Here is a 27,384-nt window from a genome sequence, read left to right on the forward strand (position 1 = left end):
AAATCTGCCTGAGGAGGTTGTGAAGGATTTATAAAGAAGATGACATTTGAGCCAAGCTGTGAAGGAAGAGAATGCATTTGTTACTCTACCAAGAGAGTACTCTGTGATAGGCAGAGGCAGCCTAAAGCTTACCCAGCTTTGGGATCAAGGAGGTGTTAAGAGTAGTCTGGGGAAAGCTTACATGGGGAAGAGTTACAGAAAGAGACTAGAAAGATTAGCTGGGACCACACCTGCTTTGCTAGGGGTTCATCTTTTGTTTTTGGGCAACAGAGAGCTCTTAGGCTTTTTAAGCAGGCAAATGCTACGATGATAATTGTTTTTTGTTTTTTTTTTAAATAGTAGGTGGCAGAAGGGAAGAAAAGAAAGAAAAGTCATCAATACCAAGGGCATAAAACAGATCAAGAGAAGTACGAAAAAATGAGTTTCATACTTTGCAGAAATAACCATATTCATTTCCATGCCCCTTTCCCATCCCCAAAACCTATCAATACCTCCCTCTAACTAAATTAAACATCTCTATGCCCTATCATTTCATCAAGCAGGCAATGAAAAAAGATATGCCACACAGAAAGACGAAGGAAGATGCTGGTACCTCAGAAAAAACACACAGAAAACCACCTTGTCCCATTTAATTATTTCTCTCAGAGTTTATAAGGGAAGAAATAATTAAGAACACCATATGGATTTAGAACACAGGGAAGCATGTATGAAAACATCACACACACACACACACACACACACACACACACACTCTGCTTGTATTGACAAATGATAAGAATGATAAGCAGTATAAACACCAAGAAGAATGATTACATCTGTCTTACCTCATCACACACATTCACTTTTAATAATGCTGCCAATTTACTATTGTTTGAAATCATTCTTTTCAACATAGCCTTGGTGTACCAGTAGCTTTTGAGAACCACTTCCTCTCCATTGTCACTCCTAGTTTCTTGTGGTTCCAAGACACTAAATACTAAAGACTACTATAGTAGCTTATGAGAGGGCCATAATATTGCTATAAGGAGCCTGCTGCTTGCCTTGATGATGTCAAAAGCATCAAAGCTCTGGGAAGAATCTGGGATACCTCTCTCTGACTGATGTTTAGCTTAGATGAACACCACAATCCTTAGATTAGGTTTTTAGAGCATATTTCTTTTTTAACACAGTCCAGAAAATAGAGAAGTTACACCTTCACTTTGCTGGCCAATAGAAGGCTCTTTTCTGTAGTACCACTGGAGACAAGCAAAGGTTTGAACATTTTTTATTATCAGCATGGGATTAAATTCCCCAGATGACCATAGTTTTCAGAGACATTATGAATAGTGATTATCAAATGTCTTGGTCACAGAACACTTTTATAAAAAATTAAAAACCAAAATAAAACTAAGAAACAACATCAGTTCCTACTGACCCATGGTAAAAACAATAACAAAAAAAAAGGCAAGAATCATCATTTCTAATGGCACAGCAATACTTCCCTCCTCCAAACTCATACAGTGCTTTCATGCTACTCATTTGGCACTTAATTACATGCTGTATTTTACTAGTAGTTAATTTTTTTTTTTTTGAGACAGTCTGGCTCTGTTGCCCAGGCTAGAGTGCAATGGTGCGATTGCCCACCGCAATCTCCGCCTCCTGGGTTCAAGCAATTCTTCTGCCTCAGGCTCTTGAGTAGCTGGGACTACAGGTGCACACCACATGCCCGGCCAATTTTGTACTATTAGTAGAAACTGGGTTTCACCATGTTGTCCAGGCGGGTCTCAAACTCCTGACCTCAAGTAATCCACCTGCCTCTAGTAGTTAACTTTAGAAGTGTTAGTTCTGCTTCTCTTATTTGGCTGTAATACAGTAAGGTTAAATTAGATATGCATCAAATCAGATTGCAAAATACTTTCCATCAGAGAATAGGGCACTAAGAACTGAAAATATGGACACTAGTAAATTCATATCCTTACTGAGATTCATGGGCCACTTAATACTACTTTATGTGTAGCATTAAAAAGTGGAATATGAAATAAAAGTACACTCTTATACCTATGAAGTTAACCAAAAAAAAAAAAAAAACCCTTAAAATCATAAGAACTTATGTTGGTTGGGCTTCTGTAAAACTGATGCATGATTATACTTCCCGAAATAATTTAAATTGGTATAACCCTTCATTAGGAATCAGCAATACATTTAAAACCCATAAAAATGCTTATAACCCTTATATAAATAATTTACATTAAGGAGTAATTCAAATTAAAAGGCTTTAGATATGAATATATAATTTAAATATAAAAACAAAACATTAGAAATAACATATAAGTTTAGAAATAATAATGGCTAATTAAATGATGGTCTATAAAACTGATGGACCATTTATAATAAAAACTTTAATCAAATTAAGAAATAAAAGAAACTTGCTTAACTGACAGAGGGCATAAAAAAACTTATACCCATCATCGTATTTAATGGTAAAAGACTGAATACTCCCCCACCCACTAAGATCACAAACAAGTCAATGATACCTGAGCACCTATTTAACCTTGTACTGGAGTTCCCAGTGCAATAAGACCAAAAAACAAAAGGTATCTAGACTGGAAAGAAAGAATCTAAAACTGTTTTTATTCACAGATGCCATAATTGTCCACCTATAAACTCCCCAAAAATGTATAAAAAAACCACTACATCTGATAAGTGAGTTTAGCAAATCTGAGATTCAACATCAACGTACAAAAACCAATTGTATATTTCTATATATTTGCAATGAACAATTAAACATCAACATTAAAATAACAATGCCACTTATAATGAATATGGAACACTTCGGAATAAATCTCACAAAATATGCACAAGATTTGCTGAAAACTACAAAGCACGAAGAGAATTCAAATAAATGAACATACAACTGTGTTCATGGATTAGAAGACTAAAATTGTCAAAATGTCAATTTTCCCCAAATTGATCTCTGAATTCAACATAATCCTGATAAAAATACCAGCAAGCTTTTTTTTTTTTTTCTGAGACGAAGTCTCGCTCTGTCGCCCAGGCTGAAATGCAGTGGCGCGAACTCAGCTCACTACAACCTCCAACTCCCTGGTTCCAACGATTTCCCCTACCTCAGCCTCCTGAGTAGCTGGAACTACAAGCCCGCGCCACCATGCCTGGCTGATTTTTGTACTTTTAGTAGAGATAGGGTTTCACCATGTTGGCCAGGATGGTCTCGATCTCCTGACCTCGTGATCCATCCACCTCAGCCTCCCAAAGTGTTGGGATTACAGGCATGAGCTACCACTCCCAGCCAAGCTTTTTTTTTTTTTTTAAGAAATTGACAAGTTGATTGTAAGATATATATTTATATATATATTTACATATATATTTTTATATGTAAATATATAGTTTTACATATTTGTTCACATATATTTACATACATATGGCTTAGAATAAACAAAACAACTTTGAAAAAGAAGAAAAGGTTGGAGGACTTGAACTGCTTGACTTCAAGACAATATAAAAGTAATATCAAGACATAGCAAAAGGACAGACACACAGGTCAATTGAACATAATATAGAGAATGCAGAAGGAGACGAACACATATGTGGTGTATTGATTTCTAAGAAAAGTATCAAGGTGCATCAATGGAGAAAGCATAGTCTTTTTAACAAATGGTGCTGGAACAACCGTAGATGCCATATAAAAATATGAAACCTTGGCCATACCTCATATCATATTGAAAAATTAACCCAAAACACACCATCACAGACCTAAGTGTAAAACCTAACAATATGAACTCCTAGATGAAAACATAGGAAATAGACCTTTGCAACTTTGGATTAGGCAAAGATTTCTTAAGATAGGACACAAAGAGCGTGAGACATGAAAAAAGTGACATTATAACTGTATGTCACTAAAATCAGAAGAAAAAACTTAAGCTTTTTGAAAGATACTGTTAAGGAAATGGCCTGTTGACCAGAACATATAAAAACTTTCACTACTCAATAATAAGAATTATTTTTAAAACTGAGTAAAATATTTGAACAAATACATTAAACACAAGAGATACAAATACATTAAACACAGAAGAAGAGAAAAGAAACTGAATAAAATATTTGAACAAATACATTAAACATCAAATAAGCACAAAAAACAGATTCTCAGCATAATAGTCATTAGGTTAATACAAATGAAAACCTCCATGACATATGTCTATACATGTATCAGAATAGCCCAAATTGAAAAAAATACTGACAATACTAGCAATGTGCAGAGCAACTGCAATTTTCATATATTGCTGGTAGGACTACAAAATGGCAAAGCCACTTTGGAAAGCAATTTGATAGTTTCTTATAAAGTTAAACATACACTTACTATATGACCCAGTAACTCTAAAGAAATCAAAATATACGTTCACATAAAAACCTGTATACAAATGTTTATTGTGGCTTTATTCACGATAAACTTTGGGAGGCTGGGGCAGGTAGATCACCTGAGGTCAGGAGTTCAAGACCAGCCTGGTCAACATGGTGAAACCTTGTCTTTCCTAAAAATACAAAAATTAGCTGGGCGTGGTGGTGGGCACCTGTAGTCCCAGCTACTCGGGAGGCTGACGCAGGAGAATTGCTTGAACCCGGGAGGCGGAGGTTGGAGTAGCTGAGATCATGCCACTGCATTCCAGCCTGGCAGATAGAGAGAGACTCCGTCTCAAAAAAAAAAAAAAAAAAAAAAAAAATGGAGTACTAACATACGTAAAAACATAGATGAATCTCAAAAGCACCATGCTAAGTGAAAGAAGAGAAAATTAAAAGTATGTTTCCGTTTATATGTATTATTCCACTTATATGGCATTCTGGAAAACACAAAACCATATAGTCCTGGAGATCACAGCAGTTGTTGCCAGGGAATACAGTAGAGGGGGAAAAGTCATTGCAAAGAGGCATAAAAGAAATTTCTGATAAATGGAAATATTCTGTGATCTTGGTAGTGGTTATACAACTGTGTAAGTTTGTAAAAAAATTTTATAAAGTTGTATATTTAAGAAGGATGAATTTACTGAATGTATATTATGCCTCGATTAACCAACAAACGAACAAAACACTGTCTAACCAAGTGTTGAAGAGGATGTGAAACAACTGGTATGCTCATCTACTGCTGGCAGGAATGGAAAATGGTACTTTGTAAAATAGTTGGACATTTAAAAAAATTAAGTTACACATACACTTACTATAGGCCCAACAATTCCATTCCTAGTATTACCTAGGGAAAATAAAAAATATATATTCACACAAACACTTGTACATGAATGTTCACAGCAGTTTTACTCATAATAGCCCAAACTGGAAACAACAAAATGTTCATAAATGTCAAAGGTGAATGGATAATTATGATATATCCATGTGAAAAACTATAACTCATCAATAAAAAGAATGAACTATTGACACCCCCAACACCATGGATGAATCTCAAAATATTATGCTGAATCAAAGAAGCCAGACACAAAGGGTGCACAAAAGAATATATATTCTAGGATTTACATATAATTCTAGAAAATACAAACTAAGCTACAGTGATAAAGAGCAGATCAGTGGTTATTTGGGGACAAAGGGATGGGACTAATTACAAAGACACACAAGAAGCCTTTTTGGCATGATAGAAATGTTCTTGGTTGTGGTGGTGGTGGTGGTGGTGGTTACATGGAGTTGTACACTTAAAATAGGCACATTTTATTGTATATTAGATTATACCTGAATAAAATTGATTTAAGAATGAACAGCCTAAAAATGTTTAAGGTAACCAAAACAGCATGGTACTGGTACCAAAACAGATATATAGACCAATGGAACAGAACAGAGGCCTCAGAAATAACACCATACATCTACAACCATCTGATATTCGACAAACCTGACACAAGCAATGGGGAAAGGATTCCCTATTTAATAAATGGTGTTGGGAAAACTGGCTAGCAATATGCAGAAAACTGAAACTGGACCCCTTCCTTACACCCTAAACAAAAATTAACTCAAGGTGGATTAAAGACTTAAATGTAAGACCTAAAAGCATAAAAATCCTAGAAGAGAACCTAGGCAAAACCATTCAGGACATAGGCATGGGCAAAGACTTCATGTCCAAAACACCAAAAGCAATGGCAACAAAAGCCAAAATTGATACATGGGATCTCATTAAACTAAAGAGCTTCTGCACAGCAAAAGAAACGATCACCAGAGTGAACAGGCAACCTACAGAATGGGAGAAAATTTTTGCAATCTAGCCATCTGACAAAGGACTAATATCCAGAATCTACAAAGAAACAAATTTACAAGAAAAAACCAAACAACCCCATCGAAAAGTGGGCAAAGGATATGCAAAGACACTTCTCAAAAGAAGACATTTATGCAGCCAACAAACATATGAAAAAATGCTCATCATCACTGGTCATTAGAGAAATACAAATCAAAAACCACAATGAGATACCATCTCATGACAGTTAGAATAGTGATCATTAAAAAGTCAGGAAACAACAGATGCTGGAGAGGATGTGGAGAAATAGGAATGCTTTTACATTGTTGGTGGGAGTGTAAATTAGTTCAATCATTGTGGAAGACAGTGTGGCAATTCCTCAAGGATCTAGAACTAGAAATACCATTTGACTCAGTAATCCCGTTACTGGGTATGTACCCAAAGGATTATAAATCATTCTACTATAAAGGCACATGCACATGTATGTTTATTGCGGCACTATCGACAATAGCAAAGACTTGGAACCAACCCAGATGTCCATCAGTGATAGACTGGATAAAGAAAATGTGGCACATATACACCATGGAATACTATACAGCCATAAAAAAGGATGAGTTCATGTCCTTTGCAGGGACATAGATGAAGCTGAAAACCATCATTCTCAGCAAACCAACATAAGAACAGAAAACCAAACACCGTATGTTCCCACTCATAAGTGGGAGCTGAACAATGAGAAGACATGGACACAGGGAGGGGAACATTACACACCGGGGCCTGTTGGGGGTTGGGGCTGGGGGAGGGACAGCATTAGGAGAAATACCTAATGTAGGTGACAGGTTGATGGGTACAGCAAACCACCATGGCACGTGTATACCTATGTAACAAAACTGCACATTCTGCACATGTACCCCAGAACTTAAAGTATAATCAAAATAAATAAAAGGGAAAGCACTATTTAAAAAAAAGTTAAATACAAAAGGACATAGGCATTACAAATAAGCATATAAAAAAAAGACCAGAAAGAGCCCCACAAAATAAAAAACAATTGCGTTAAGATAAAATAGTTACGGCTTATTTTTCATCTTTGAAAACTATTTTTAATCTACTATAGTAATATTTTCATAAACAGTACTTCTTAATAGAGAAATATAAAGCAAATAACTTGTAATCTGATTAAACATGAAAAATTAACTCAAGGCTTAATTTCTTTTCAGTTACCTCTCTGCTCAGAAGAGCTCAGAACATTTAATAGTTATCATTCTCGATTCCTTACTTTCTGAGAAATGGCAGGAGCCCCAGTATGAGCCATTAGCCAAAGGCACAAGTATCCTGTCATGTAATGAATCAGTAAGAGTTAAGTGATCACTCCAGGTTGCCTGACTTTCATCTGGATACCATTTCCATGCAGGCAGACTTCTTAAGTAGGCCGCTACAGTATAGTGACAGCAATAGTAGAAGTAATAATAATAGCTACTTCATTAATTAAATGCTTACCGAATAATAAGCAACATAATTATATTGTCTTATTTAATGTTTACTCCAACATTATAAGCCTTATAAGCTATTTAAAATTTTCATTTAATAGTCTAGGAAATGACACCTCAGAGAGGTCAAATAATTTGCCAAATGTCACAGCTAGTAACCTAAGGTCTGCTCAGTTCCAAACCTAATCACCATGCTGCCCTGCCACCCAGTAGAGGGTTCCTGAAATTTGTGGTTACAGAAGCCCTATTTTTCTGATGCTTGAGGGATTGAAGGAAAGAGGGAGACACTAGAACTTAATAGACCAAGGCAGAATTTTCTTTCTTCATACCTAAAGGGGTTTGGAAAAATGCTGAGCATTCAGCATAAAGAGACTCCAAACACAGCTCTCTGCTAACCTACTGGGAACAGATCTTAAGTCTCTGGACTGATTGGGATCTTGCCTATATAACTAGTCATCAGAGCCCATTTTTCTTTTCTACTGTATATTCTTAGCCAGTGTTACAGTATAAAACACGAAAAGGGAATATCAGAAGCTATTCTAGGAAAACAGGCTGTACTTTCACACAAATGTTATCCAGAAAGGCTTCATGCCCACGTTGAATTTCATTTCATGTACAATAATCCCTTAATCGCATCTGAGAATGTCGCATCATCTCTCTCACTCTCTCCACATTCTCAACAAGTTATTTTACCCTTAAAATCAACAGACCAAGAAAGAAATGATCCTAGCGAATCAAGAAGCAGCTATTAATATTTAAGAGATGAGAATCCCATAGATATAGCTGGTTGTGTCCGTAATTGTTCCCTTTGTAGATCCCTCCTTGCTGATATGTACTCTACACAAGGCTCCTTCCTTGGGTACCACTGCCTCAGAGGATCGATCTCCCTGACTGTACTTTTGCCTCTTTAACTCATTCATTCTGGCTTGCCTCCCACTGTACTTCTTTCTTTCATTCAAGCCTGGTGTTTTATCTCCTGCTACCCAAAAGGTTGTCAGAACTGCTACAAACCGAAGGGCTTTCATCTTCTGCTTATCTTCACATACCTGCCATTTATAATAGTTTAATCTGACAAGGCCCACGGTGCCTCTCATTCATGAGCTAGCATTTCCAGACACAAACTCTCGAGGGAAGAACCCTCAAAGAGTTCCAGAAGCAACCTGATTCCTGTTCTATCTTCACTTGTCCTCTTGGGACTTGACACTTTAGACTGTCCTTTTGGTTTTCTACCTTCACTGATGCTGTCCAGTTCCCCTTTCATAATCAGTCCTACCTCACACCTTTACCCATTCCTGGTTCCTGGACTTGCCCTAGAAGGAAGTGTTTTAACACTCAGATTAGGGTTCTGGATTCTCCCTTTGGTCCTTGCTCCCCAGGGATCCATGCTTGTAACTGTGGCTCCCAAGTAGTTAATTCTTTTATAGCTAAGGGTGCTTCTTTCTTGGTAAACTGAACTATATCCTAGTTGCCTCAATCTGGACCTTTGTTGTCACTCTCTGCTGCCCTCCAGCGGCTACCATTAGAATGCAGTAGTTAGAAATTGGTTCCAGGGCTTTTCCTCGGCCTGTAAGGGTCCTCTAGTAGAAAGCTACACAGTGCGGTTAATGAAGATGAGATTCGTGTTCAGAACCTAGCAGTTTTCATTCAACCAGTACCACTACAACAGGCTCTGATACCACCGCTACGCCCAGGGAAATTCATTGGTAATGACTCTCCTGTCCCTTCTCATAAAGATGTGATTGTCTCAAAAACTTCCAAATTCCATGTTTGTGGATATGCATATTCATGCTGTATGGTAGAGGTTAGGGAGAAACCTTCTGAATTCCTCAGGCTTGGTTTGTTGGGAGAAGCAGAAAGTAGTGCAACGCCTCAGGCTAGTCAGGCAGCAAGGCGTCTCACAGGTTACCTAGGTCCCCTATGATACAGCATGAGAGGATTGACAATGCTGTCTGTGGACTAAGGTAGCAATTGCTAGGTGGCTTACTAAGTTATGCTTGTTAGCTCTTCACTCAAAAGCTGAAATGGAATGGAACCAATGCCTTCAAACTGACTGACTTTGCCGTTGAGGCTATCTAGAGTGATGCTGGCACCATGTCTACATCAAAAGTTACAGTCGTTGTTCTACTAAAGCACAGGGGTAGGAGACTTGTCACAGATTAGACTGACAGTTCTGTAAAAGGTCCTTCTAACACCTAATGGAAAGGATGTTCTATTAGGATGGTGCAAAAGTAATTATGGTTTTTGCCATTAGTTTCAATGGCAAAACCGCAATTACTTTTGCACCAACATAATATACTCTGATGGAACCTCTAAGTAGTAGGGCCCTGCCTCCAGGATGAAGCAGAAAGTGCTGGGCAACCCAGCATTAGGTTAGACTGTGGCAATATGGGTTGAAAGCAACAATGGAAACTCTTAGCCTGGGAGGCCCATGAGTCAGAAGGCCAAACCTCATTAATTTTTCATGGGGAAATATGTCAAAAGCCTGGTATTTTATCTCCTGCTACCTAAAAGGTTGTCAGAACTGCTCCAAACTGAAGGACCTTCAACTGCTGCTTTTCTTCACATATCTGCCATTTATGATAGTTTAATCTGACGAGGCCCACAGTGCCTGTCATTCATGAGCTAGCATTTCCAGACACACAAACTCTCCAGGGAAGAACCCTCAAAGAGGTCCAGAAGTTACCTTTCTACCACATACAATTGTGCAAAGAACCAACTGTTTGGGGCTTACATTGCTACTAAGTGGGTGTGCTTGCTCTCTGAGGAAAACCACAGTGGAGTTCATCAGCCCTTCCACCTTCCCTTCAAGGACCCCTTCCCCGTTAAAATAAAAATAAGGAGTCTACCTCTCATAAGACTACCATGGTCTTAGTGTGGTTATCATCTACTACGAATACTAACTCTCCCCTGATTCCTAATCTCCTGAAACAATTCCATAGGGACTTTTAGGAAGTTAGACCCCTGAGGTGCTAAAATGATTTTCATAGTAAGAGGATAATGAATAGAAAATGGCCTTCCAAACATGCTATGATGCCATTTGGCCCATTAAATTTTGGTCTTTTCCTGGCACTTAAATGACATCTTATATGATTTTCTATACCAAAGAGTTCTGCTCTGTTTGGATATTATTTCATGAGGTCCTGGTCTGCAAAATATGAACTATTTGTTAAATCAAAAAATGCCGTGAGGTAGAATTTCCAAACGCACTTCCTCCCCAGTTAAGAAGCTGGTATGAAGTGAGACAAAGTCTTGGCAGTTCTAGAGCAGATTCTCCTCCAATCAATTAAGGACATTCTAGCAAATCCCAGAATTTGTTACATATTACTGGCAATTCCTCCTATTAATTTCCTCTGATGGCTCTAGTTACTAATGTCTCAAGCAAGGGAAGGAGATAGATCTTTTTTGCAGAGACTACTAAAGCATTCCAGAAGCTGAAGACTTTATTCATCTGTGCCCTATCCTTGCATATGCTGATCCAGCCTTTGCCATAAAGTCAAAGGTCTAGCTCAATGGAGCCTATTCTCATGGTGTTCCATCTTCTATTTTTCACAGAACCATCCCCAGAAGCTGTTAGCTCTCCCCTACCCATACTTAGGAATAGGAATTATTTCCTGTCAGAGCTTCCTTTGATGCTGGAGGTATCACCTTGAAGGTTACAGGCATCTGTCAAAACAACTTGGGCAATACAATTTTAGCAAAATGACCAGAAAACTCTGCTTTCAAAAACCAAACAACGGTCTTTTGAAGTTGACCATCTTATTTATGTCAGGCTGCTAAACCACAGCTAAAATGTCTTTTCTGAAAGTCTGTGTATCTGCGTACAGCAGAGTTGGCCTTGCCCTAGAGATCTTGCCAGAAAACTCTATAGCTGTTTCCTAAAACGGAACTACGGCATCAATACAAAAAATATATATATATATAGATAAAGTGACATCTCTTGGAGCATCAGGCCACCTGAAGAGAGACTATGGGAAGAAGAGAATGTTATATAAGAATGCAAGCTCCATAAAGGTAAGGGCCTATTTTATTCACTGCATTGTATCTACTACCTGGGCTAGGCACAGTGTTGAAGAAATGAATGAACATTTCCTGGTTAGGGAGGTCTATATCTATATCCAAGTGCTTGCTGTGGCTATATCAAGATATGAAATATGGTCTGCAGGACATGTAGTGGCTCTGCATCTGCAAAGAGATCTGTGCAGGTGGTCTGATATTACTATATCCTCTTCTAACCACCAAATGCCTTTGGGATATGATGACCCTGGATTTCATTTCTCATCTGCCCTCCTCATATATACATGCTACTCTATCAGTGGTACAGATAATCTCTTCCAAGATAATGTACTTTATGGCTTAACTCATTCCTTCTAATCCTATTATCCACAACAGTCATAGTAATGACATCTTCTAATTCCATGAGTTATCAAGTTATTTGATTTCTGACTATGGTATAGATGGCTCCCCATTTTACAGGCCGTTATTCGAGATCACATACAATCTGAAGGTCAACAGAATATTTCAGCTGAGCACTTGGAGAGTATCTCTACTGACATTACTGGTCCGTACACTTCCCAACTGGAAGGTTTGCAAACAACTGTATTTTCTCTACCAAGAATATCTTTTCATAAAAACTTTGCCCTACTACCTACCCCCACACGTCTCTTCATCAACTGCTCAGTAACTGTTCAGAAAACACTTGCGAAAACTACAGTTCACCTCCCAAAACCCAAGTTATATTCCAGCAAGTTCAGGACCAGTATTAAGTACATGTGGGAAATGGCTTCCTGTTAATAGTTTAAAGGTTATAATGAAAAACAGAAGACTGACATCTCTGGCCTTTTGAGATATGGGCCTGCCCCACCCCAGCCCCACCTCCTATGAAGCCTCCTAGTTAGGGGACAGTTTAGACTGGTTACAGTAAAACATTAAAAAATAAATCCTATGGACTACATGTCTTTTTGGTATATTGCTGTATCAGAAAACAAAATCAGCTTTTGATCTAAATGGGTTTTCTACTGAGGCTAAAATGCAAATAATTATTAAAGTTAAGATTTTTTCCTATGAGCCACAGCAGTCAAGCAAAGGGGGAATGTTCCTTCTAGGAACACATAATATTCACTAGACTTGGGCAATTTGATTTGAAAATCAAAATTTTATTGAAGAGGATCATGACAGGATGAGAAGTAGGAAGGGCAGTTCTAAATAGTTAGGTTCTTGAGTTGTTCTCAAGTTTTCATCACAGATGTTAACTAACCGAAGGTATGGGTTTTACCTCTATACCTCTAAAAGGCATAGCAGCAGTATTTGTTCAACATCTCAAAAGAAACATGCAACTATTTCTCTTAGGTCCTATAGTTGTTTTCAAGGCAAGTTAAGTGTCTGCAATGGAAATGCACTGTGTTTACTTTAGATTGTAGATTAGAAACTGGGGAATAACTGGCCTAGAGGGAATATCAACAGCTCAACCTAAAAAAAGCCCTAGATATCTTGGGATGGCTTGCTGTATGAGAGTCATTGCCAACAAGCTCCATTCACGAGATCTGATGCAATGTCACAACCTAGTTCATTCAGCTTTATAAAAACTTAAGTATATATCAGAAGTAAATAACTGTTGGGGCCAAAGAACAGAAAATAATGGGATGTTACTAAGAAAAGGAACACCCTCAAGCCTTTGGTCAAACATGTAAGGTGAACTATCATAGATTAAATAAATAATGCAAACTATTATCCAAGGAAGTTAAGAAGTACTTACAATGAATGTGGATAACAGAAATGTGAAATGTTTCAGGGTAGGCTGTAAATAGTAGCATTTAATGAGGAGAAGAATAGATAGGACATAAAAGAAGAGGTATATGAGGAAGACAAACAACAAAAAATAATATAAGAAATTAAGAAATGGGGATTTAAAGAGATCAACCTAATACTTAAAAGAGAAAAGACAGTCTAGATCCCAATTAAACTAATATACAAAACACCCATGTTTTTAAACAAAACTTAAATCTGCTATTTTCTATGCTTTAAATATTTTCTTCTCTTAACAATGCTTGACTTTCAGTGTGACTCTTCACCTTTTCCATGAAATATTCTATAGCTACTCAGGCACACATAGGCCTCTCTACTTCACGGCCTCTTTTTGCACTTATAGGTACAAACTTGCTCTTCATTTGCATTGTTTATATATGTCTTATAGCTCAACTAGAGTGTAAATTGGAGTTTATGTCCCCATTTCTTGAATTTGGACTGGCCTTGTGACTAGCTCTAGCCACAAGAATGTGGTAGAACTGATGGTTTGCTAGCTCCAAGTGTAGGCTTCAAGGAGTTTGCGCATTTCCTATTGCTTTCTTGGAACTCTGCCAAGATGCCGTGTAAATAAATCTAGGTTAGGTTGTCTTTAGATGAGAGATCACAGAGAGTAGAAAAGAGTAGTCCTAGCTAAAGCATCCTAGACCAGCCAGTCCCTAGCCAATCTAGCAGCAGACCTCAAAGTATGAGTAAGCCCAGCTGAACCTACCCTAAATTGAGAATCTGTAGAAATCTGAGCTTCATAAGTGGTTCTTGTTTTAAGCCAACATGTTGTGGGGTAATTTATTTTGTAGCAAAAGTCACTGAACTAACTGAAACATACATAACGGCTTCATCCTTCAATGTAGTACTTATCACAGTGTGCCTTATATTAGAATCAGGAATTTGCTGGTCATTCCTTTGCTCCCAGAGGGCACAGATTATACTATATTCATTTATGTATTCCCACAACACTTAGGTTGTGATTTGTACACAGTAGGCACTTAGACTTTGATAAAATAAACTGAAATGAAAATCAAATTCTAGTGTTCATCAGCATTATCTACTTAATGTTTAACCATGGAAGAAAAATATAAGCCATGCCACTGTTTAAAGTAAGTACTAAGAATCTACTATTGGTCCTATGTTATAATTCTCAATTATGAACCATTAAAGGTCAGCACTTGGTGTTTACATGCCACTTCAAGATAGCTAATTAAATGAGCCTTTAAGCTACACTTCTCAAAATTCAGCATTAGCCCAAATTTGGATTTTGATGGAAATATACACATATATTTGATTTTTGCATGAGAAGTCATACTGCAATCCTACATCTATGAACTTACAAAGATAGAAAACACAAAGTGCTAAAGAAGGGGATTTTGATTTGTACTATCTAATTCACAATATTATTAATAGTAGGTTTTCCAAACTCAGAAATCTGACAAATGAGGTTTAACTTATTTGTACTTTAACTCTGAAGTGCCACACAAAAGTAAAATACCATGAAAGCTTGTATATTCAAAATGTCATTTCTCTTTCTCTTAAGAAGTAGAAAAGTGAGAATAGGACAAGCAAAAAAGGATGAATAGTTTTGCTATCTGCATCTAATTTGCTTCCTAATGAAATTCTGTAACTTTTAAATGACACTGTTATTATAGTCTATACAAAGATGATTTCATCAAATATTCTATGTTTTGAATATTTTAAAATTATTCATTCAATTGATACTTTCTGAACCTCTCTAAAGCAAGACACTGTGAAAGAATGCTCAGAATACACATATAAAACAGTGAGGCAAATACACTCAATGACGGTAAAAGAATATCCTTGCTGCACTGCACTGGGGGCAGATCCTCTTCTTACATGAGTGTGTACCCTATAATTTACCTTAACTTGGGCTTCCTATTTAATATTTTTATCTTTGGCTTATTAAGGGCATAATGATTAATTCAGTTAAGCTAGATAACTGACTCAGGAGGTCAGTTATAGGTTTAGATAGGTCATTATATAATGAAAAAAAAATCTGTGTTCTTAATAATATGTCTGAAAGAAAAACACAGACCAGTGAGAGTAGTATTCAGTTTTGGTCCATAAAATCAACCCTGTAAGGACTAGATGAAAAATAGGTAACAATGTGACACGTGAAAAAGACTCAAATACTAGCAAATAGGAAGCTCAATAAATGAGGACTAGGAAGCCCATTCCTCTAATTGGGGATGCCCAAATAAAAATATAAAGATTTAAAGGGTTAAGGTTAAGTGAGACAGATTTTAGCCAACTTAAGAAATATCTTTCTAGTAATCATATTGTCCTAAGGTGGAACTTGCTGCTTTGGGGTAGTGGATCCTCCTCAAGGAAGACATTCAATCAAAGTCTGGGGTGCTGTACAGTGATTAAAGTATAAAGCCAAATGTTATACTACATAATTTTTAAGATTAGCCTCCAATCCCAAAATTCAAAAATTCTATTTTAGAAGCCTAAATGTTTAAGAAAACATAGTCCCAGGTTTTCTGTTTAGAGTTTGAACATCTCTGTAGTTCAGAAGCCTCCTTTTAAAATGATGCTCACTTTAAATAAGTTCTGAGAATGACTAAGACGAACTGCAAAGAGGGAAATATTTTCAGCACAGGATGTGGAGAGATCATTTTTTTCACAATGACTCACCCTACCTGAGGTCTACTAACAATGAGCTACAGACCAAGAACTAAAGAAGTTTTTCAAACAATCTAGGTTAGAAAAATTATCCCTTTAAGCTGCTTCAGTAGAGACAGGTATAAGTAGAAATTAGGTGACAGATTGAATAGAAAGAGGCATACTCTTTCATTACCAGTAAAATTTTGGATTTTGGGTTTCTACTATTAAAACATTATAAAAGCAACTCTGGGAAGAGAAATGTAATAGGAACTTAAGCATAAATGACAGTGCTCACTGAGAGCTTACAAGTACTTGCACATTCATTCCCGACGCTGATCCACCTTATTTTGGCTGTGCTTTCTAACTTACTCCCTTAGTTAACATTTTCTGTGAACACTAGTTCCTTTCCATAGGGACCAAAACCACAAACTAGAGAGAATAACCATGCTTCCTTCTCATGAATAGTGAGAACGGAAACATTTTTTCTTGGATGTGTTTCTCCAATGAAATTCAATTTCTGCTTTCCAAGAAAAGCCAATTGGGTTAGAAGTTTCTGAGAAGAAACAGGAGGGTGGGAGGGAATCCAACAGATATCACTCCACAAACCCTAAACCAAAATCCCAATCTTTCAATCTTACATCAGTCAAGGGATTAAAACCTGAATGTCTCAGTTGAGTTGCTAAATCTACAGGTGGAAGGTCTTAAGTGTGGGAAGAGATTGTTCCATTTGTGATCATGCTGGTGAATCCTTAATGTGCAAGAGAACCCCCACCATGGCCCCCAAATATTAAGTTGACACACGTTTCTCAGACACAGCCTGAATCCTCAAACTTTGGCAGGTCTATAGACACGCAATTTTCTGTTTTCTGCTTAACAGTGCTTTCCAGAATTGTCATCAGATGACAGATTACACCACCCATCTACAAGGATTCAGGGGTAGCTCAGGCCATCCATTATGGGTTAAAAGCTGTTCCAGCAAGAAACGAATCACAGTGGTAAGGAACTACCGATACAAGGGGTCCTGCAGCTTTAAGAAATACCCCGGGCATCTAAAAGTTTTCAGAATGCAAACTATGTCAGCTCTGAAAACAAGAGGCACTGCATCATTATGGCAGGAGAAACAAAGCCAGCCCCCTTTTTTAAACAGACAAAAAAAAGATTGTTTTAATAGGGAAGAAGCATCAGTCATTGATTCTTACTTCATTCACACTTTCTATCCAACCCCATCCATCTTAAGAGTGGAGAGATGACAGAGCCCAGTTAACTCTCTCCCTCACTGGGCTCCCGCCCACCCTGTTCCCTATATCCAAACCACCAAGGCCTACCAACCCACCCAGTTCAATCTGCAAGAAACAGTCCTATAGAATGACTGGTTCTATCTAATGGGCTTGCCAAAGCTCACGAATGCCCAAGTATCAGCTTTCATCACATTACTTTAATAGGGTTAGCATCACTGGTCCAGGGCTTTTCTAATCATCTTCAAAAACGACCACTTAGTTACCCATGGCTGACAACATTCTACAAAGGAGGAGGCGGGAAGACTTAAGGCAGCAGGAAAAAGTCAACAAACCAACCAATAATCCAGAATGTAAAATATTTCATTTTTCTTAAATGCTGCTGGCCATATTATCTACAAACAAAACTTCTCCAAGCAGGCAGTCTCCGCATCAGTGCACCTGCTTAGCATTGGTTTGCTGAGTTATCTTTTTGCTATGTCTGCAAAAGCCAACAACAGCACAATGGGTCGCATCACTTGAGGGTCACTTGAGTCCCTCTACTCTGGGTCCCTCCTCCCACCCCCGCCTTCCCTTCTACCCACAAAACCTTTAACTCCACCATAGCTAAGGATCCCAGATAGCTAAATAAAAGAGGTGGCCTCAAATACAAGGAAAACCCTTAGGTCTCCAATGTGAATCGCCAACGCCAATCCCCCTCCCTTCCCCTTTTCCTTAAGACCTGATGGTCTTCAGTCACACATCTTAAAAGAAAAACAAAAAACAAAAACACAAAGACTTACTTGTCTCAAGTCGATGAAGGCCAACTGCAGCGTGTCCTCCTGGAACCCAGGCACCGGGCCGGATCTGGCAAACTCTGTGGGAAAGAAAAGAGGATAAAAAGCGCCTTTAACTAACCATGGACAGGGAGATTGGCAGACGGATGACAGGGAAGACAAGAGAAGCTGGGGGAGAGGAGGACCAAGCTTCTAAGGAGTCATGTCTCTCTCCCTTCAGCTTCTTTGTTTGCCCTTCAAAATTCGTGTCATCAAAACACCATTAATTCCAGCATCCTGACAGCAAGGAAACTGTACTAATTCGACCTGAAATTTATTCCCATGAGCTGCGCTGGGCTTCAGAGTATTTGTTTTGTGAATGGACAAACAACTTGCAAAGGAGGAGGGAGTGGGGGAGAGAAAAAACTTTTTCCTCTCAACACAATAAAATCTTCAGCTGTGAAACTCTTTTCAGTTCCGAAAGCTATTTATATTTTAGATCACTGAAGGAATTTTCTAATTTCACGCTTGTCACCTCATTCCCCAAGCATTTATCAAAAAATATTCCCTGCCACATCATTAATTATTCCCTCACTGATTATTTGTATTATCTCATGACTGCGTTATTGCCAACACACACACACACACACACACACACAAACACACACACACACCCCAGAAGCAGAGGCTATCCCAGTCCATGGCTTGGCTTTTGAGCAAAGGAATATTTACAGATATGAAAAGGTCCATCTGAATAAACCTCACTGCAAAACTTAGGGAACATTTGCACATGTCTGTCCTTCTAGCATATTCTTTATCCTTGACTTCTACTTCCATTCCACTCTCAAAAATTCTTTCTTCTCCTTTCTCTACCCCAATTCAATCTTAGCCTGAAGAGATTACATGAATACTATTTGCAATTTACAGTGGCGCCTTGGGTACATGCTCAGTTTATGACTCTGGCTTCTATGTCGTTAACAAGAAGATGGCTGTACAGGGATATAGGGACAAAAACTAGTAACAGTTAAGAATGTCAAATTTTATTGTCCCTGAGCCCTGCTTATTATGAAATCAAAAGGTCTTAAGTTCCCTATACACAAACACACCAAATTCAAAAGTTGGACAGTTAGACTATTCTCCAATTCTTTCTATGAAGCCCATAGCCAATCTCCTATTTACCTCAAAAACAACTCAAGTGTCTGTTCAAAGCAAATATGAAAAGGAACGTTTTCCTTCAAATTATACTTCTATCCAGTACTGAATTTAAGAAACTATACAGAGTTGGTATCATATTCTTCTTTTGCAATCAATAAAATCTATCAAGATATTTGCATATATGTCTAGAAAATTACTTCCAACAACTAGTGGCTGAATAGATCCAAATGGTAATTTGTTGAACAAGGGTAGGAACTTCTGTTCTTTAAAAATATTTTCCATTTGGGGGCTTCTCAGACATAGCATTTCATAAAACACTTGCCCCACTTTTAAAAATAATGCTAACAACTTAGTTTGCAGGAATTATGAGAACATTATACAAAATGAAATTTAAAGCAATTTATTAAACTAATTAAAATATAGCACAGATGTATTAAACAACAATATACACAATTCTTATTTTGACATTTAAAATAAAAAATACCTCATTTTTCATTTTAATGAGATAAAGTATATGGCATGCTTGGCAGTACTAAAGTTTCTATTTGCTTTGAGAAGAAAATTCAAATGCCATATATAAATTAATTCTATCATATATTGCCCAAGTGATAAAACTTTTTTAAAAGAGTAAAATTCTGGCCAGGAGCAATGGCCCATGCCTGTAATCCCAGCACTTTGGGAGGCCGAGGTGAGTGAATCACCTGAGATCAGGAGTTTGCGACCAGCCTGACTAACGTGGGGAAATCCCATCTCTACTAAATACAAACAGATTAGCTGGGCATGGTGACACATGCCTGTCATCTGAGCTACTTGGGAGGCTGATACAGGAGAATCACTTGTACCTGGGAGGCGGAGGTTGCAGTGAGCCAAGATCGCATCATTGCACTCCAGCCTGGGCAACAAGAACGAAACTCAGTCTCAAAAAAAAAAAAAAAAAAAAAAAGTAAAATTCTAAAACTGTATGAAGATTTTATGAAGGCCATGTTAATAAAAAGCTTGATATAATCCATTGTTTATATCTACAATAGCCAATATCTGTGATAACCTTGTATACAGGAGCTATTCAAGTTAAATGTACAATTTTCCTATACTATGCTCCTGTTAATAGCAATTCTTTGAATTACAGCCACAGCTATTCTTTTTGACTACTTGGATTGTTAGGTGGTCAGCTAAAATTAGCTTCCCATCCTTGATGGTTTCTTCCAAGGATGATGGATTATCACACTTGGCATTGCATAACTCAAGTCTATGCTGTATCACTTGAAGCATCTGAAGACTTCTCTGTCAGTACAAACCCTACTTGTGTCAAAATGGCAGCAACTATCAAGATGTTCTGCCATCCTATATACGTCAAACTCAACAGAATCACCCGTCTGAATGCTTGGGAAGCTGGCTACACATTCTTGAATCTCCTTATTGGGCATGCTCCCTGGGGCTAATAGATTAAGCTGATGAAACAACTTAGGAATCTGGATGTGATACATATTTAGTTCTCAGAGTCACTTTATAGACCTCATTTTTATGACACACTGAATCTTCCAGGTTCCCAAAGGATATAATGGCCTTTTAGGTTTGATTGCCCCTTTTATAAATCAAGGAATCAAAGAATGACAGTTGCATCAGGTATGACAAAGTAAAGAAATTAATTTTCACATATAGTTTATGGAAATGTTTAATGACTATATATTCAACTTCATATTTGTATTTTTTCTCATTGCTTTATGTATACAATTCTTGTCTTCCCACATAGATAGCAAACTCCTTAGGGACAAAGACCATTTCACAAAACCGAACATCCACTCAAAGTAGTAGATGTCCAACCAATATTGTGTTTTAATTAAATAAGTTACACAAATAGCAAGATTCATTGGCCACATGTACTCTTCACTGCCAGTGAAAATCTCTGGATTGCAAAGGGTCTTTAATCTGAGTATCAATAAACAGGCTTTAGGAATTCATGAGCTCCCTAAAATTACATGCACATTGATTAAGGGGATGGGCTTTGGAGCAATAAAAATCAGAATTTGAGCCCCAGCCTTCCACTTGGTAGCTCTATGGGCTTATACAATTTTCTTAACCTCTTTACACTTCGATATCTTTATCTCAAAAAATGAGGATAATAGAGCATTCCTTACAGTGCTGCTATGAGGATTAAACAGAATAACGCATGTAAAGCAGTTGGCAGAGTGCCTAGCATATCATAATTGAGTATCATTATAATTAGTTTTTTAGTGTAAATATGAATTTCTCTGCAAAGAAGGTTCATAGAACACACTGAATTCTCAGAGGGCTGGTAGCTCAAAAAAGGTTAAGAAACACTGTTCTATATCAAGAACAAAACATAAGAAAAAATTCGGCTATGGCTCAGTGATGAGTTAGTGAGTTGGCATTGCAAATTTATTTATAGGCACTATTTAATTACTTCATTTAAAGGAAATTGATATTAACTACTAGTGTTTTAGCTACAGCATAGTAATTTTCATTAGTATTGTTTTAAAAATTTAATAAATGTATAAAATAGGTATTTTGTAATTTTGTGACTCAATATGCCCTCAGAAACATGACTAACTTTTAAAATATATTTTAAAATGTTAATAGCATTAGAAAGTGTGAATATTTTTTAAAATACAGGAGAATCTGTATACAGTCTAATTTCAACTATATAAAATATAATATGCACAGAAAACATGATAGTAAGCACTCACTTCATAATGTCACCCAAGGCTGCTACAGAAAGGAAGGTTATGAGGGTGTTTTTTTTTCTTCTTTATATTTTATAAACTTTAAAATAAATACAGACCACTTTTATAACCTGAGAGAAGGAAATGGAAGAACACACCCATACACATACACATACACACACACACACACACACACACATACACATACACATACACATACACATACACATACACATTATGTAGTGGAGCTCATATTGCAGTACTTTCCCTAGTAACAAGAGATATAATTTGTTCAAGATTTAGCATTATTGGAAACTAGGATTGGTCTGTAAACCCAAATTCTCAGATGCTGCTTGATAGAAAGAAAAGAAGAAAACTACCACATGAGAGAGGGGCAAGAGGCTCCCAGTCTCTTGTAATATGCTGATGCATCCACAAATTGATTATATGTACACACAAGAAGCCTCTCTTTTAGAGCTGTTTATTAAAATTGTCCTTCTTTGACATAATAAAAAGGGGAAATACATGCAATTTTGGCCAAGCAGAACCAATGGATACATAGGTCACAATGGAAACTCCCTTTCTGGACTTATCTTTGCAATCCAGAATTTTTAGTAGGTTTTCAGTATCTAAGTGATCCAAGCCAGCACCAGAGATTCTGAAGCATTGGCAAGGAAATCAAGGTACTTGCTTCACTCAGTGCAGAATCAAACACTACCTTTGACCAATTCCTGTTACTGGGAGACTGAATCAAAGTTCAGTGAGACTATCAAGGTGGCTTCTTCTTGGGAAACTTGTTCAGGACAGGAGAGCCTCTGACAGGTACCAACCCATTCTCCGGAAAGCTTGGCTCTTCCCAGCAGTTCTGCCCTGCCCCTGTCCAATCATGCATGGTAGAAACTCACAGAATCAAAGCTGGTATCAGGACCTAACTCCAAGATACCATTTGAAAATGTGCAAAATCTTTCAATGAGGAAACTGCCAATTCATTTGAAATTTATGAAGGAAACATTTTCACTTAAAAAAATTAAAAGGAGGTATACAAAATTGCAGGAAAGAAGGCATATTGTCAGTAAATGTATCAGAGGAGAAAGAAAACCACTAATATACTTTACTTGCCAAATATCTAACTCTTCACATTCTCATACACACAAAAATATATGATATGGTAATTATTTTAAAAAACTATTAATTTTTCAAAAATATGCTATAATTTTATATTTCTAATAATCTTCACATTATAATGAAGTTACCAGAGGGGAAAAAGGAAGGATGCCACCCATTTCAAAATGCTTTCTAGACTTCTTGAAGGCTGATCTTAAAATTAACAAATTCTGTCACTTAGTCGACGGGAAAGAAAAAAATTAACTTTAATTTGGTACGTTCACACTTGGCTGAAGAAAGCAACATATATAAAGGAGCACAGAAAACTAAATTAGGATAAAATGGTAGAGTGAGAGTTAGGAGGGGCCTTGAGAAGTCAAAATAACTGAATTAGTCTATAATCTATCTACGTATATAGGACATTTGGGAGTTTATCAAAAGAAGGCTATGAGAAAAAATATAAAGCTAATTTTTCTAAATCTTTGCAAAATGCCATAGAACAGGAAGAGCTTTCAAAGGAAGATGAACAAGGAAAAATGTATTTAAGAAAAGCAAAACTAGCACAATGTCTGGCAAGTATGTAAAATAGCAATTTTGGGAGAAAAAATAACTTGTTCAAATAAGAGGAAGGTGAAAAAACAATCTGCAAAATGTTAACAAGAGGGTCCTAGATAACATCGGTATAGTATTGTTTCCAGTAAACTTCCAGTTTAGACAATGGACACAATAGCATCACCTGCTCTTGCTGAATGGATTAGGGATTGGTTTTGGCCAAAATGCCAGATAAGTAGGGAAAAAAAGCATAAAATCCTAAGCTATACGGGTACTTGTTTATAACTTAAGATCATATTAGGTCACATGTGCTTTTTCGTGGGAATGAAAAAATAGGAGCTGTTGTTGCTGTATTAACATAACGGTTTCCTGGTATCTGGCTCCCTGGAGCAACAGATGAAGGGTGTGCTAGACTATGAGGTGTCTAGGGAAGCCAAGCCTTCTTGCATCACATCACAGTGGTTCCACTAAGCTAATTACAGACAGGAGTTGATGTACTCCACAGGGAATCCAATTCGGATCCTACTGGTCAGAGAAAGGACGGCCAGAACATAAGGAAGTAAGAACAAAGGGAGAACAATGTCAAGGATAGAGAAGAGGAGGAGGAGGTGGAGGTGGAAGGGAAAAGCTCCTTGGAGATTCATCTGAGTATACTTGTCTAAGTGTGCTTGTATGGACATGTAATCATACAAAAGAGATACCATTAATTATCTAGGGTATGACTGTATGATGTAAATTATTCTTTGCCTTTTTGTATTTTAAATATGAAACTCACTAGATCTCCAACTTCGAGAAAGACAAGGGGCTGTAGGACATTGTGCCCATAATGAACAATACTGTATTGTATACCTAAACATTTAAGAGGATAGATTTCATATATGTGTTCTTACCACAATTTTAAAAAGAATAATATCCACAAATCGTGTCTGACAAAGGACTTGTATCCAGAACATGTAATAAATTACTACAACAGACTCGTGTTAGCCTTAAGGAGACAATACACTGAAAATGAAAGGATGAAGAAAGACATTCTATGGTAATGATAATTAAAAGTCTTGTCTTATATCAGACAAAATACACACTTTTTGGTAAAAATCTGTCACAAAAGACAAAGAAGGTAACTATATAATGATAAAGGAATCAATTCATCAGGAGGATATGGACCTAACATTGGAACACTTGATATATTAAGCAAATATTAACAGAGCAGAAAGGAGAAATACAGCAATACAATGACAGGGGTCTTCAATACCACATTTTTAACAGTGGATAGATCATCCAGACAGAAAGGCAATAAGAAAACATCAGACTTGAACAACACTATAGACCAAATGAACCTACCAAATATATAAGAACATTCCACCCAACAGTAGTAGAATATATATTTTTCTCAAGTGCTCAGAGAACATTCTACAGGATAGGTCATATGTTGAGTCACAAAACATGTCTTAACAAATTTAACATGATTGTAATCAACTTAAGTACCTTTTCTGAGCATAATGGTACATAAAACCAAAAATCAATAATAAGAAGTTATAAAAACTCAGAAATATGTGGAAATTAAATAACACACTTCTAAATAACCAATGGGTCAAATAAGAAATTAAAAAGGGAATAAAAAATATATTAAGACAAGTAAAAACAAACACAATATATCAAAACTTACGGGATGCATAAAAAGCAATTTTAAGAGGGAAGTTTATTCTTATTAGAATTTATTAGGTATCAGAATTATTAGATATTTATTAATACCTACATTAAGGAAAATAAAAGTTCTCAAAAAACCTAAATTCACACATCAAGGAACTACGAAAAGAACAAACTAAGCACAAAATTAGAAATGATAAAGATCAGAGCATAATAAATGAAATAGAGACTAGAAAAAAATAGAAAAGAATAAAACTAAGAGTTAGCTTTCTTGAAAAGATAAACAAAATTGACAAGCCCTTAGCTTGAGCAAAGGACCTAAACAGACATTTTTCCAAAAAAGACATACAAATGACTATCGGGTATATGAAATAGTGCTCAAAATCACAAGTCATCAGAAAGATGCAAATCAAACCACAATAAGATAAAACCACCCTACAACTTGTTACGATGGCTATCATCAAAAATACAAGATATAACGAATGTTAGTGAGGGTGTGGACAAAAAGAAACCCTTGTATACTGTTACTGGGAATGTAAATAAATACAGCCATTTTGGTAAAGAGAATGGAGGTTACTCAGAATATTAAAATGAGTCAGGTGTGGTTGCTTCTGTCTGTCATCCCAGCTACTCAGAATGCTGAGGTGGGAGGATTGCTTGAGGTTAAGACCAGCCTGGGCAATATAGAGAGACACTGTGTCTCTGAAAATATCAACAACAACAGCAACAACAACAAAAACCCAAAAACAGAAAACAATGAAAAGAAAAATAATTAAAACTATAGTCACCGTATGATCCAGTAATCCCACTTCTGGGTATATAGCCAAAGGAAATGAAATCAGTATCTCAAAGAGATATCTGCACTCCCATGTTCACTAGAGCATTCATATTCATATTCATATTAGCCATGAAAGCAACTTAAGTACTCATTACTGGTCAATGGAGAAAGAAAATGTTGTATATATACAATGGAATACTATTTTTTTTTTTTTTTTTTTTTTTGAGACAGAGTCTTGCTCTGTCACCCAGGCTGGAGTGCAGTGGCGCAATCTCGGCTCACTGCAAGCTCCGCCTCCCGGGTTCACGCCATTCTCCTGCCTCAGCCTCTCTGAGTAGCTGGGACTACAGGCACCCGCCACCACGCCCGGCTAATTTTTTTTGTATTTTTTAGTAGAGACGGGGTTTCACCGTGGTCTCGATCTCCTGACCTCGCGATCCGCCCGCCTCGGCCTCCCAAAGTGCTGGGATTACAAGCGTGAGCCACCGCGCCTGGCCTACAATGGAATACTATTAAGCCTAGTGTGGGGATCTTTTACCTCCTTGGTTAATTTCTAAATATTAAATTTTAGATTAATAATTTTTCTAATGTATTATTCTCTTAAATAAAAAAAAACAAAAAGAAGGCTGGCTGTGGTGGCTCACTTCTGTAATCCCAGAACTTTGGGAGGCCAAGGTGGGTGGATCACTTGAGGCCAGGAGTTCAAGACCAGCCTGGCCAACATGGTGAAAACCCATCTCTACTAAAAATACAAAAAGTTAGCCGGGCATGGTGACACACACCTCTAGTTCCAGCTGCTTGGGAGGCTGAGGCACAAGAATTGCTTGAACCCAGGAGGTGGAGGCTGCAGTGAGCCAAGATCGTGCCATTGCATTCCAGCCTGGGCAACAGAGTGAGACTGTCTCAAAATAAACAAACAAACAAACAAAACAAAAAGAAGTTGCCAACCATTGTGATAATAATACTAGCTTTTATAATTGCCCATGTATGTACCTTGATTGAAATCTTCATTTATTCATATGGCTTCAAGTGACTGTCTAGTACACTTCCATTTCACTTTGTAGGATTCCCTTGAGCATTTATTGCAGGGTAGGTCTAGTAGGAAAGAAGTTCCTTAGCTTCTATTTATCTGGTAGTGTCTTAATTTCTCCCTCACTTGAAGGATAATTTTTTTCAGATATGTATATAAAATTACAGATATGTATATAAAACTATATGTATAAAATTACATATACATATCTGGAAAAATACATATTGATAGTTTTTTCTTCTAATACTTTGAATATATTGACTTACTGTGTCTGGCCTCCAAAGTTTGTAATAAAAAAAATCTGCAAATCTTATTAAGGATCTTT

At 37.1% G+C, this 27,384-nt stretch overlaps 1 protein-coding gene across 6 annotated transcripts in view; it reads right to left on the bottom strand.

Moving 5' to 3' along the window:
* Positions 1-27,384, bottom strand: part of EXOC6B (exocyst complex component 6B) — a 652,095-nt gene that overhangs the window by 142,845 nt on the left and 481,866 nt on the right. For all 6 annotated transcript variants that reach the window (XM_030828178.1, XM_030828177.1, XM_030828176.1 and 3 more), the window contains exon 20: positions 18,140-18,213. In XM_030828178.1, coding sequence (XP_030684038.1) covers positions 18,140-18,213 — 74 coding nt within the window. The remainder of the gene's footprint in view (positions 1-18,139; positions 18,214-27,384) is intronic.

This window comes from Nomascus leucogenys, chromosome 14 (genome assembly GCF_006542625.1).
Source record: "Nomascus leucogenys isolate Asia chromosome 14, Asia_NLE_v1, whole genome shotgun sequence".
NCBI lineage: Eukaryota > Metazoa > Chordata > Mammalia > Primates > Hylobatidae > Nomascus > Nomascus leucogenys.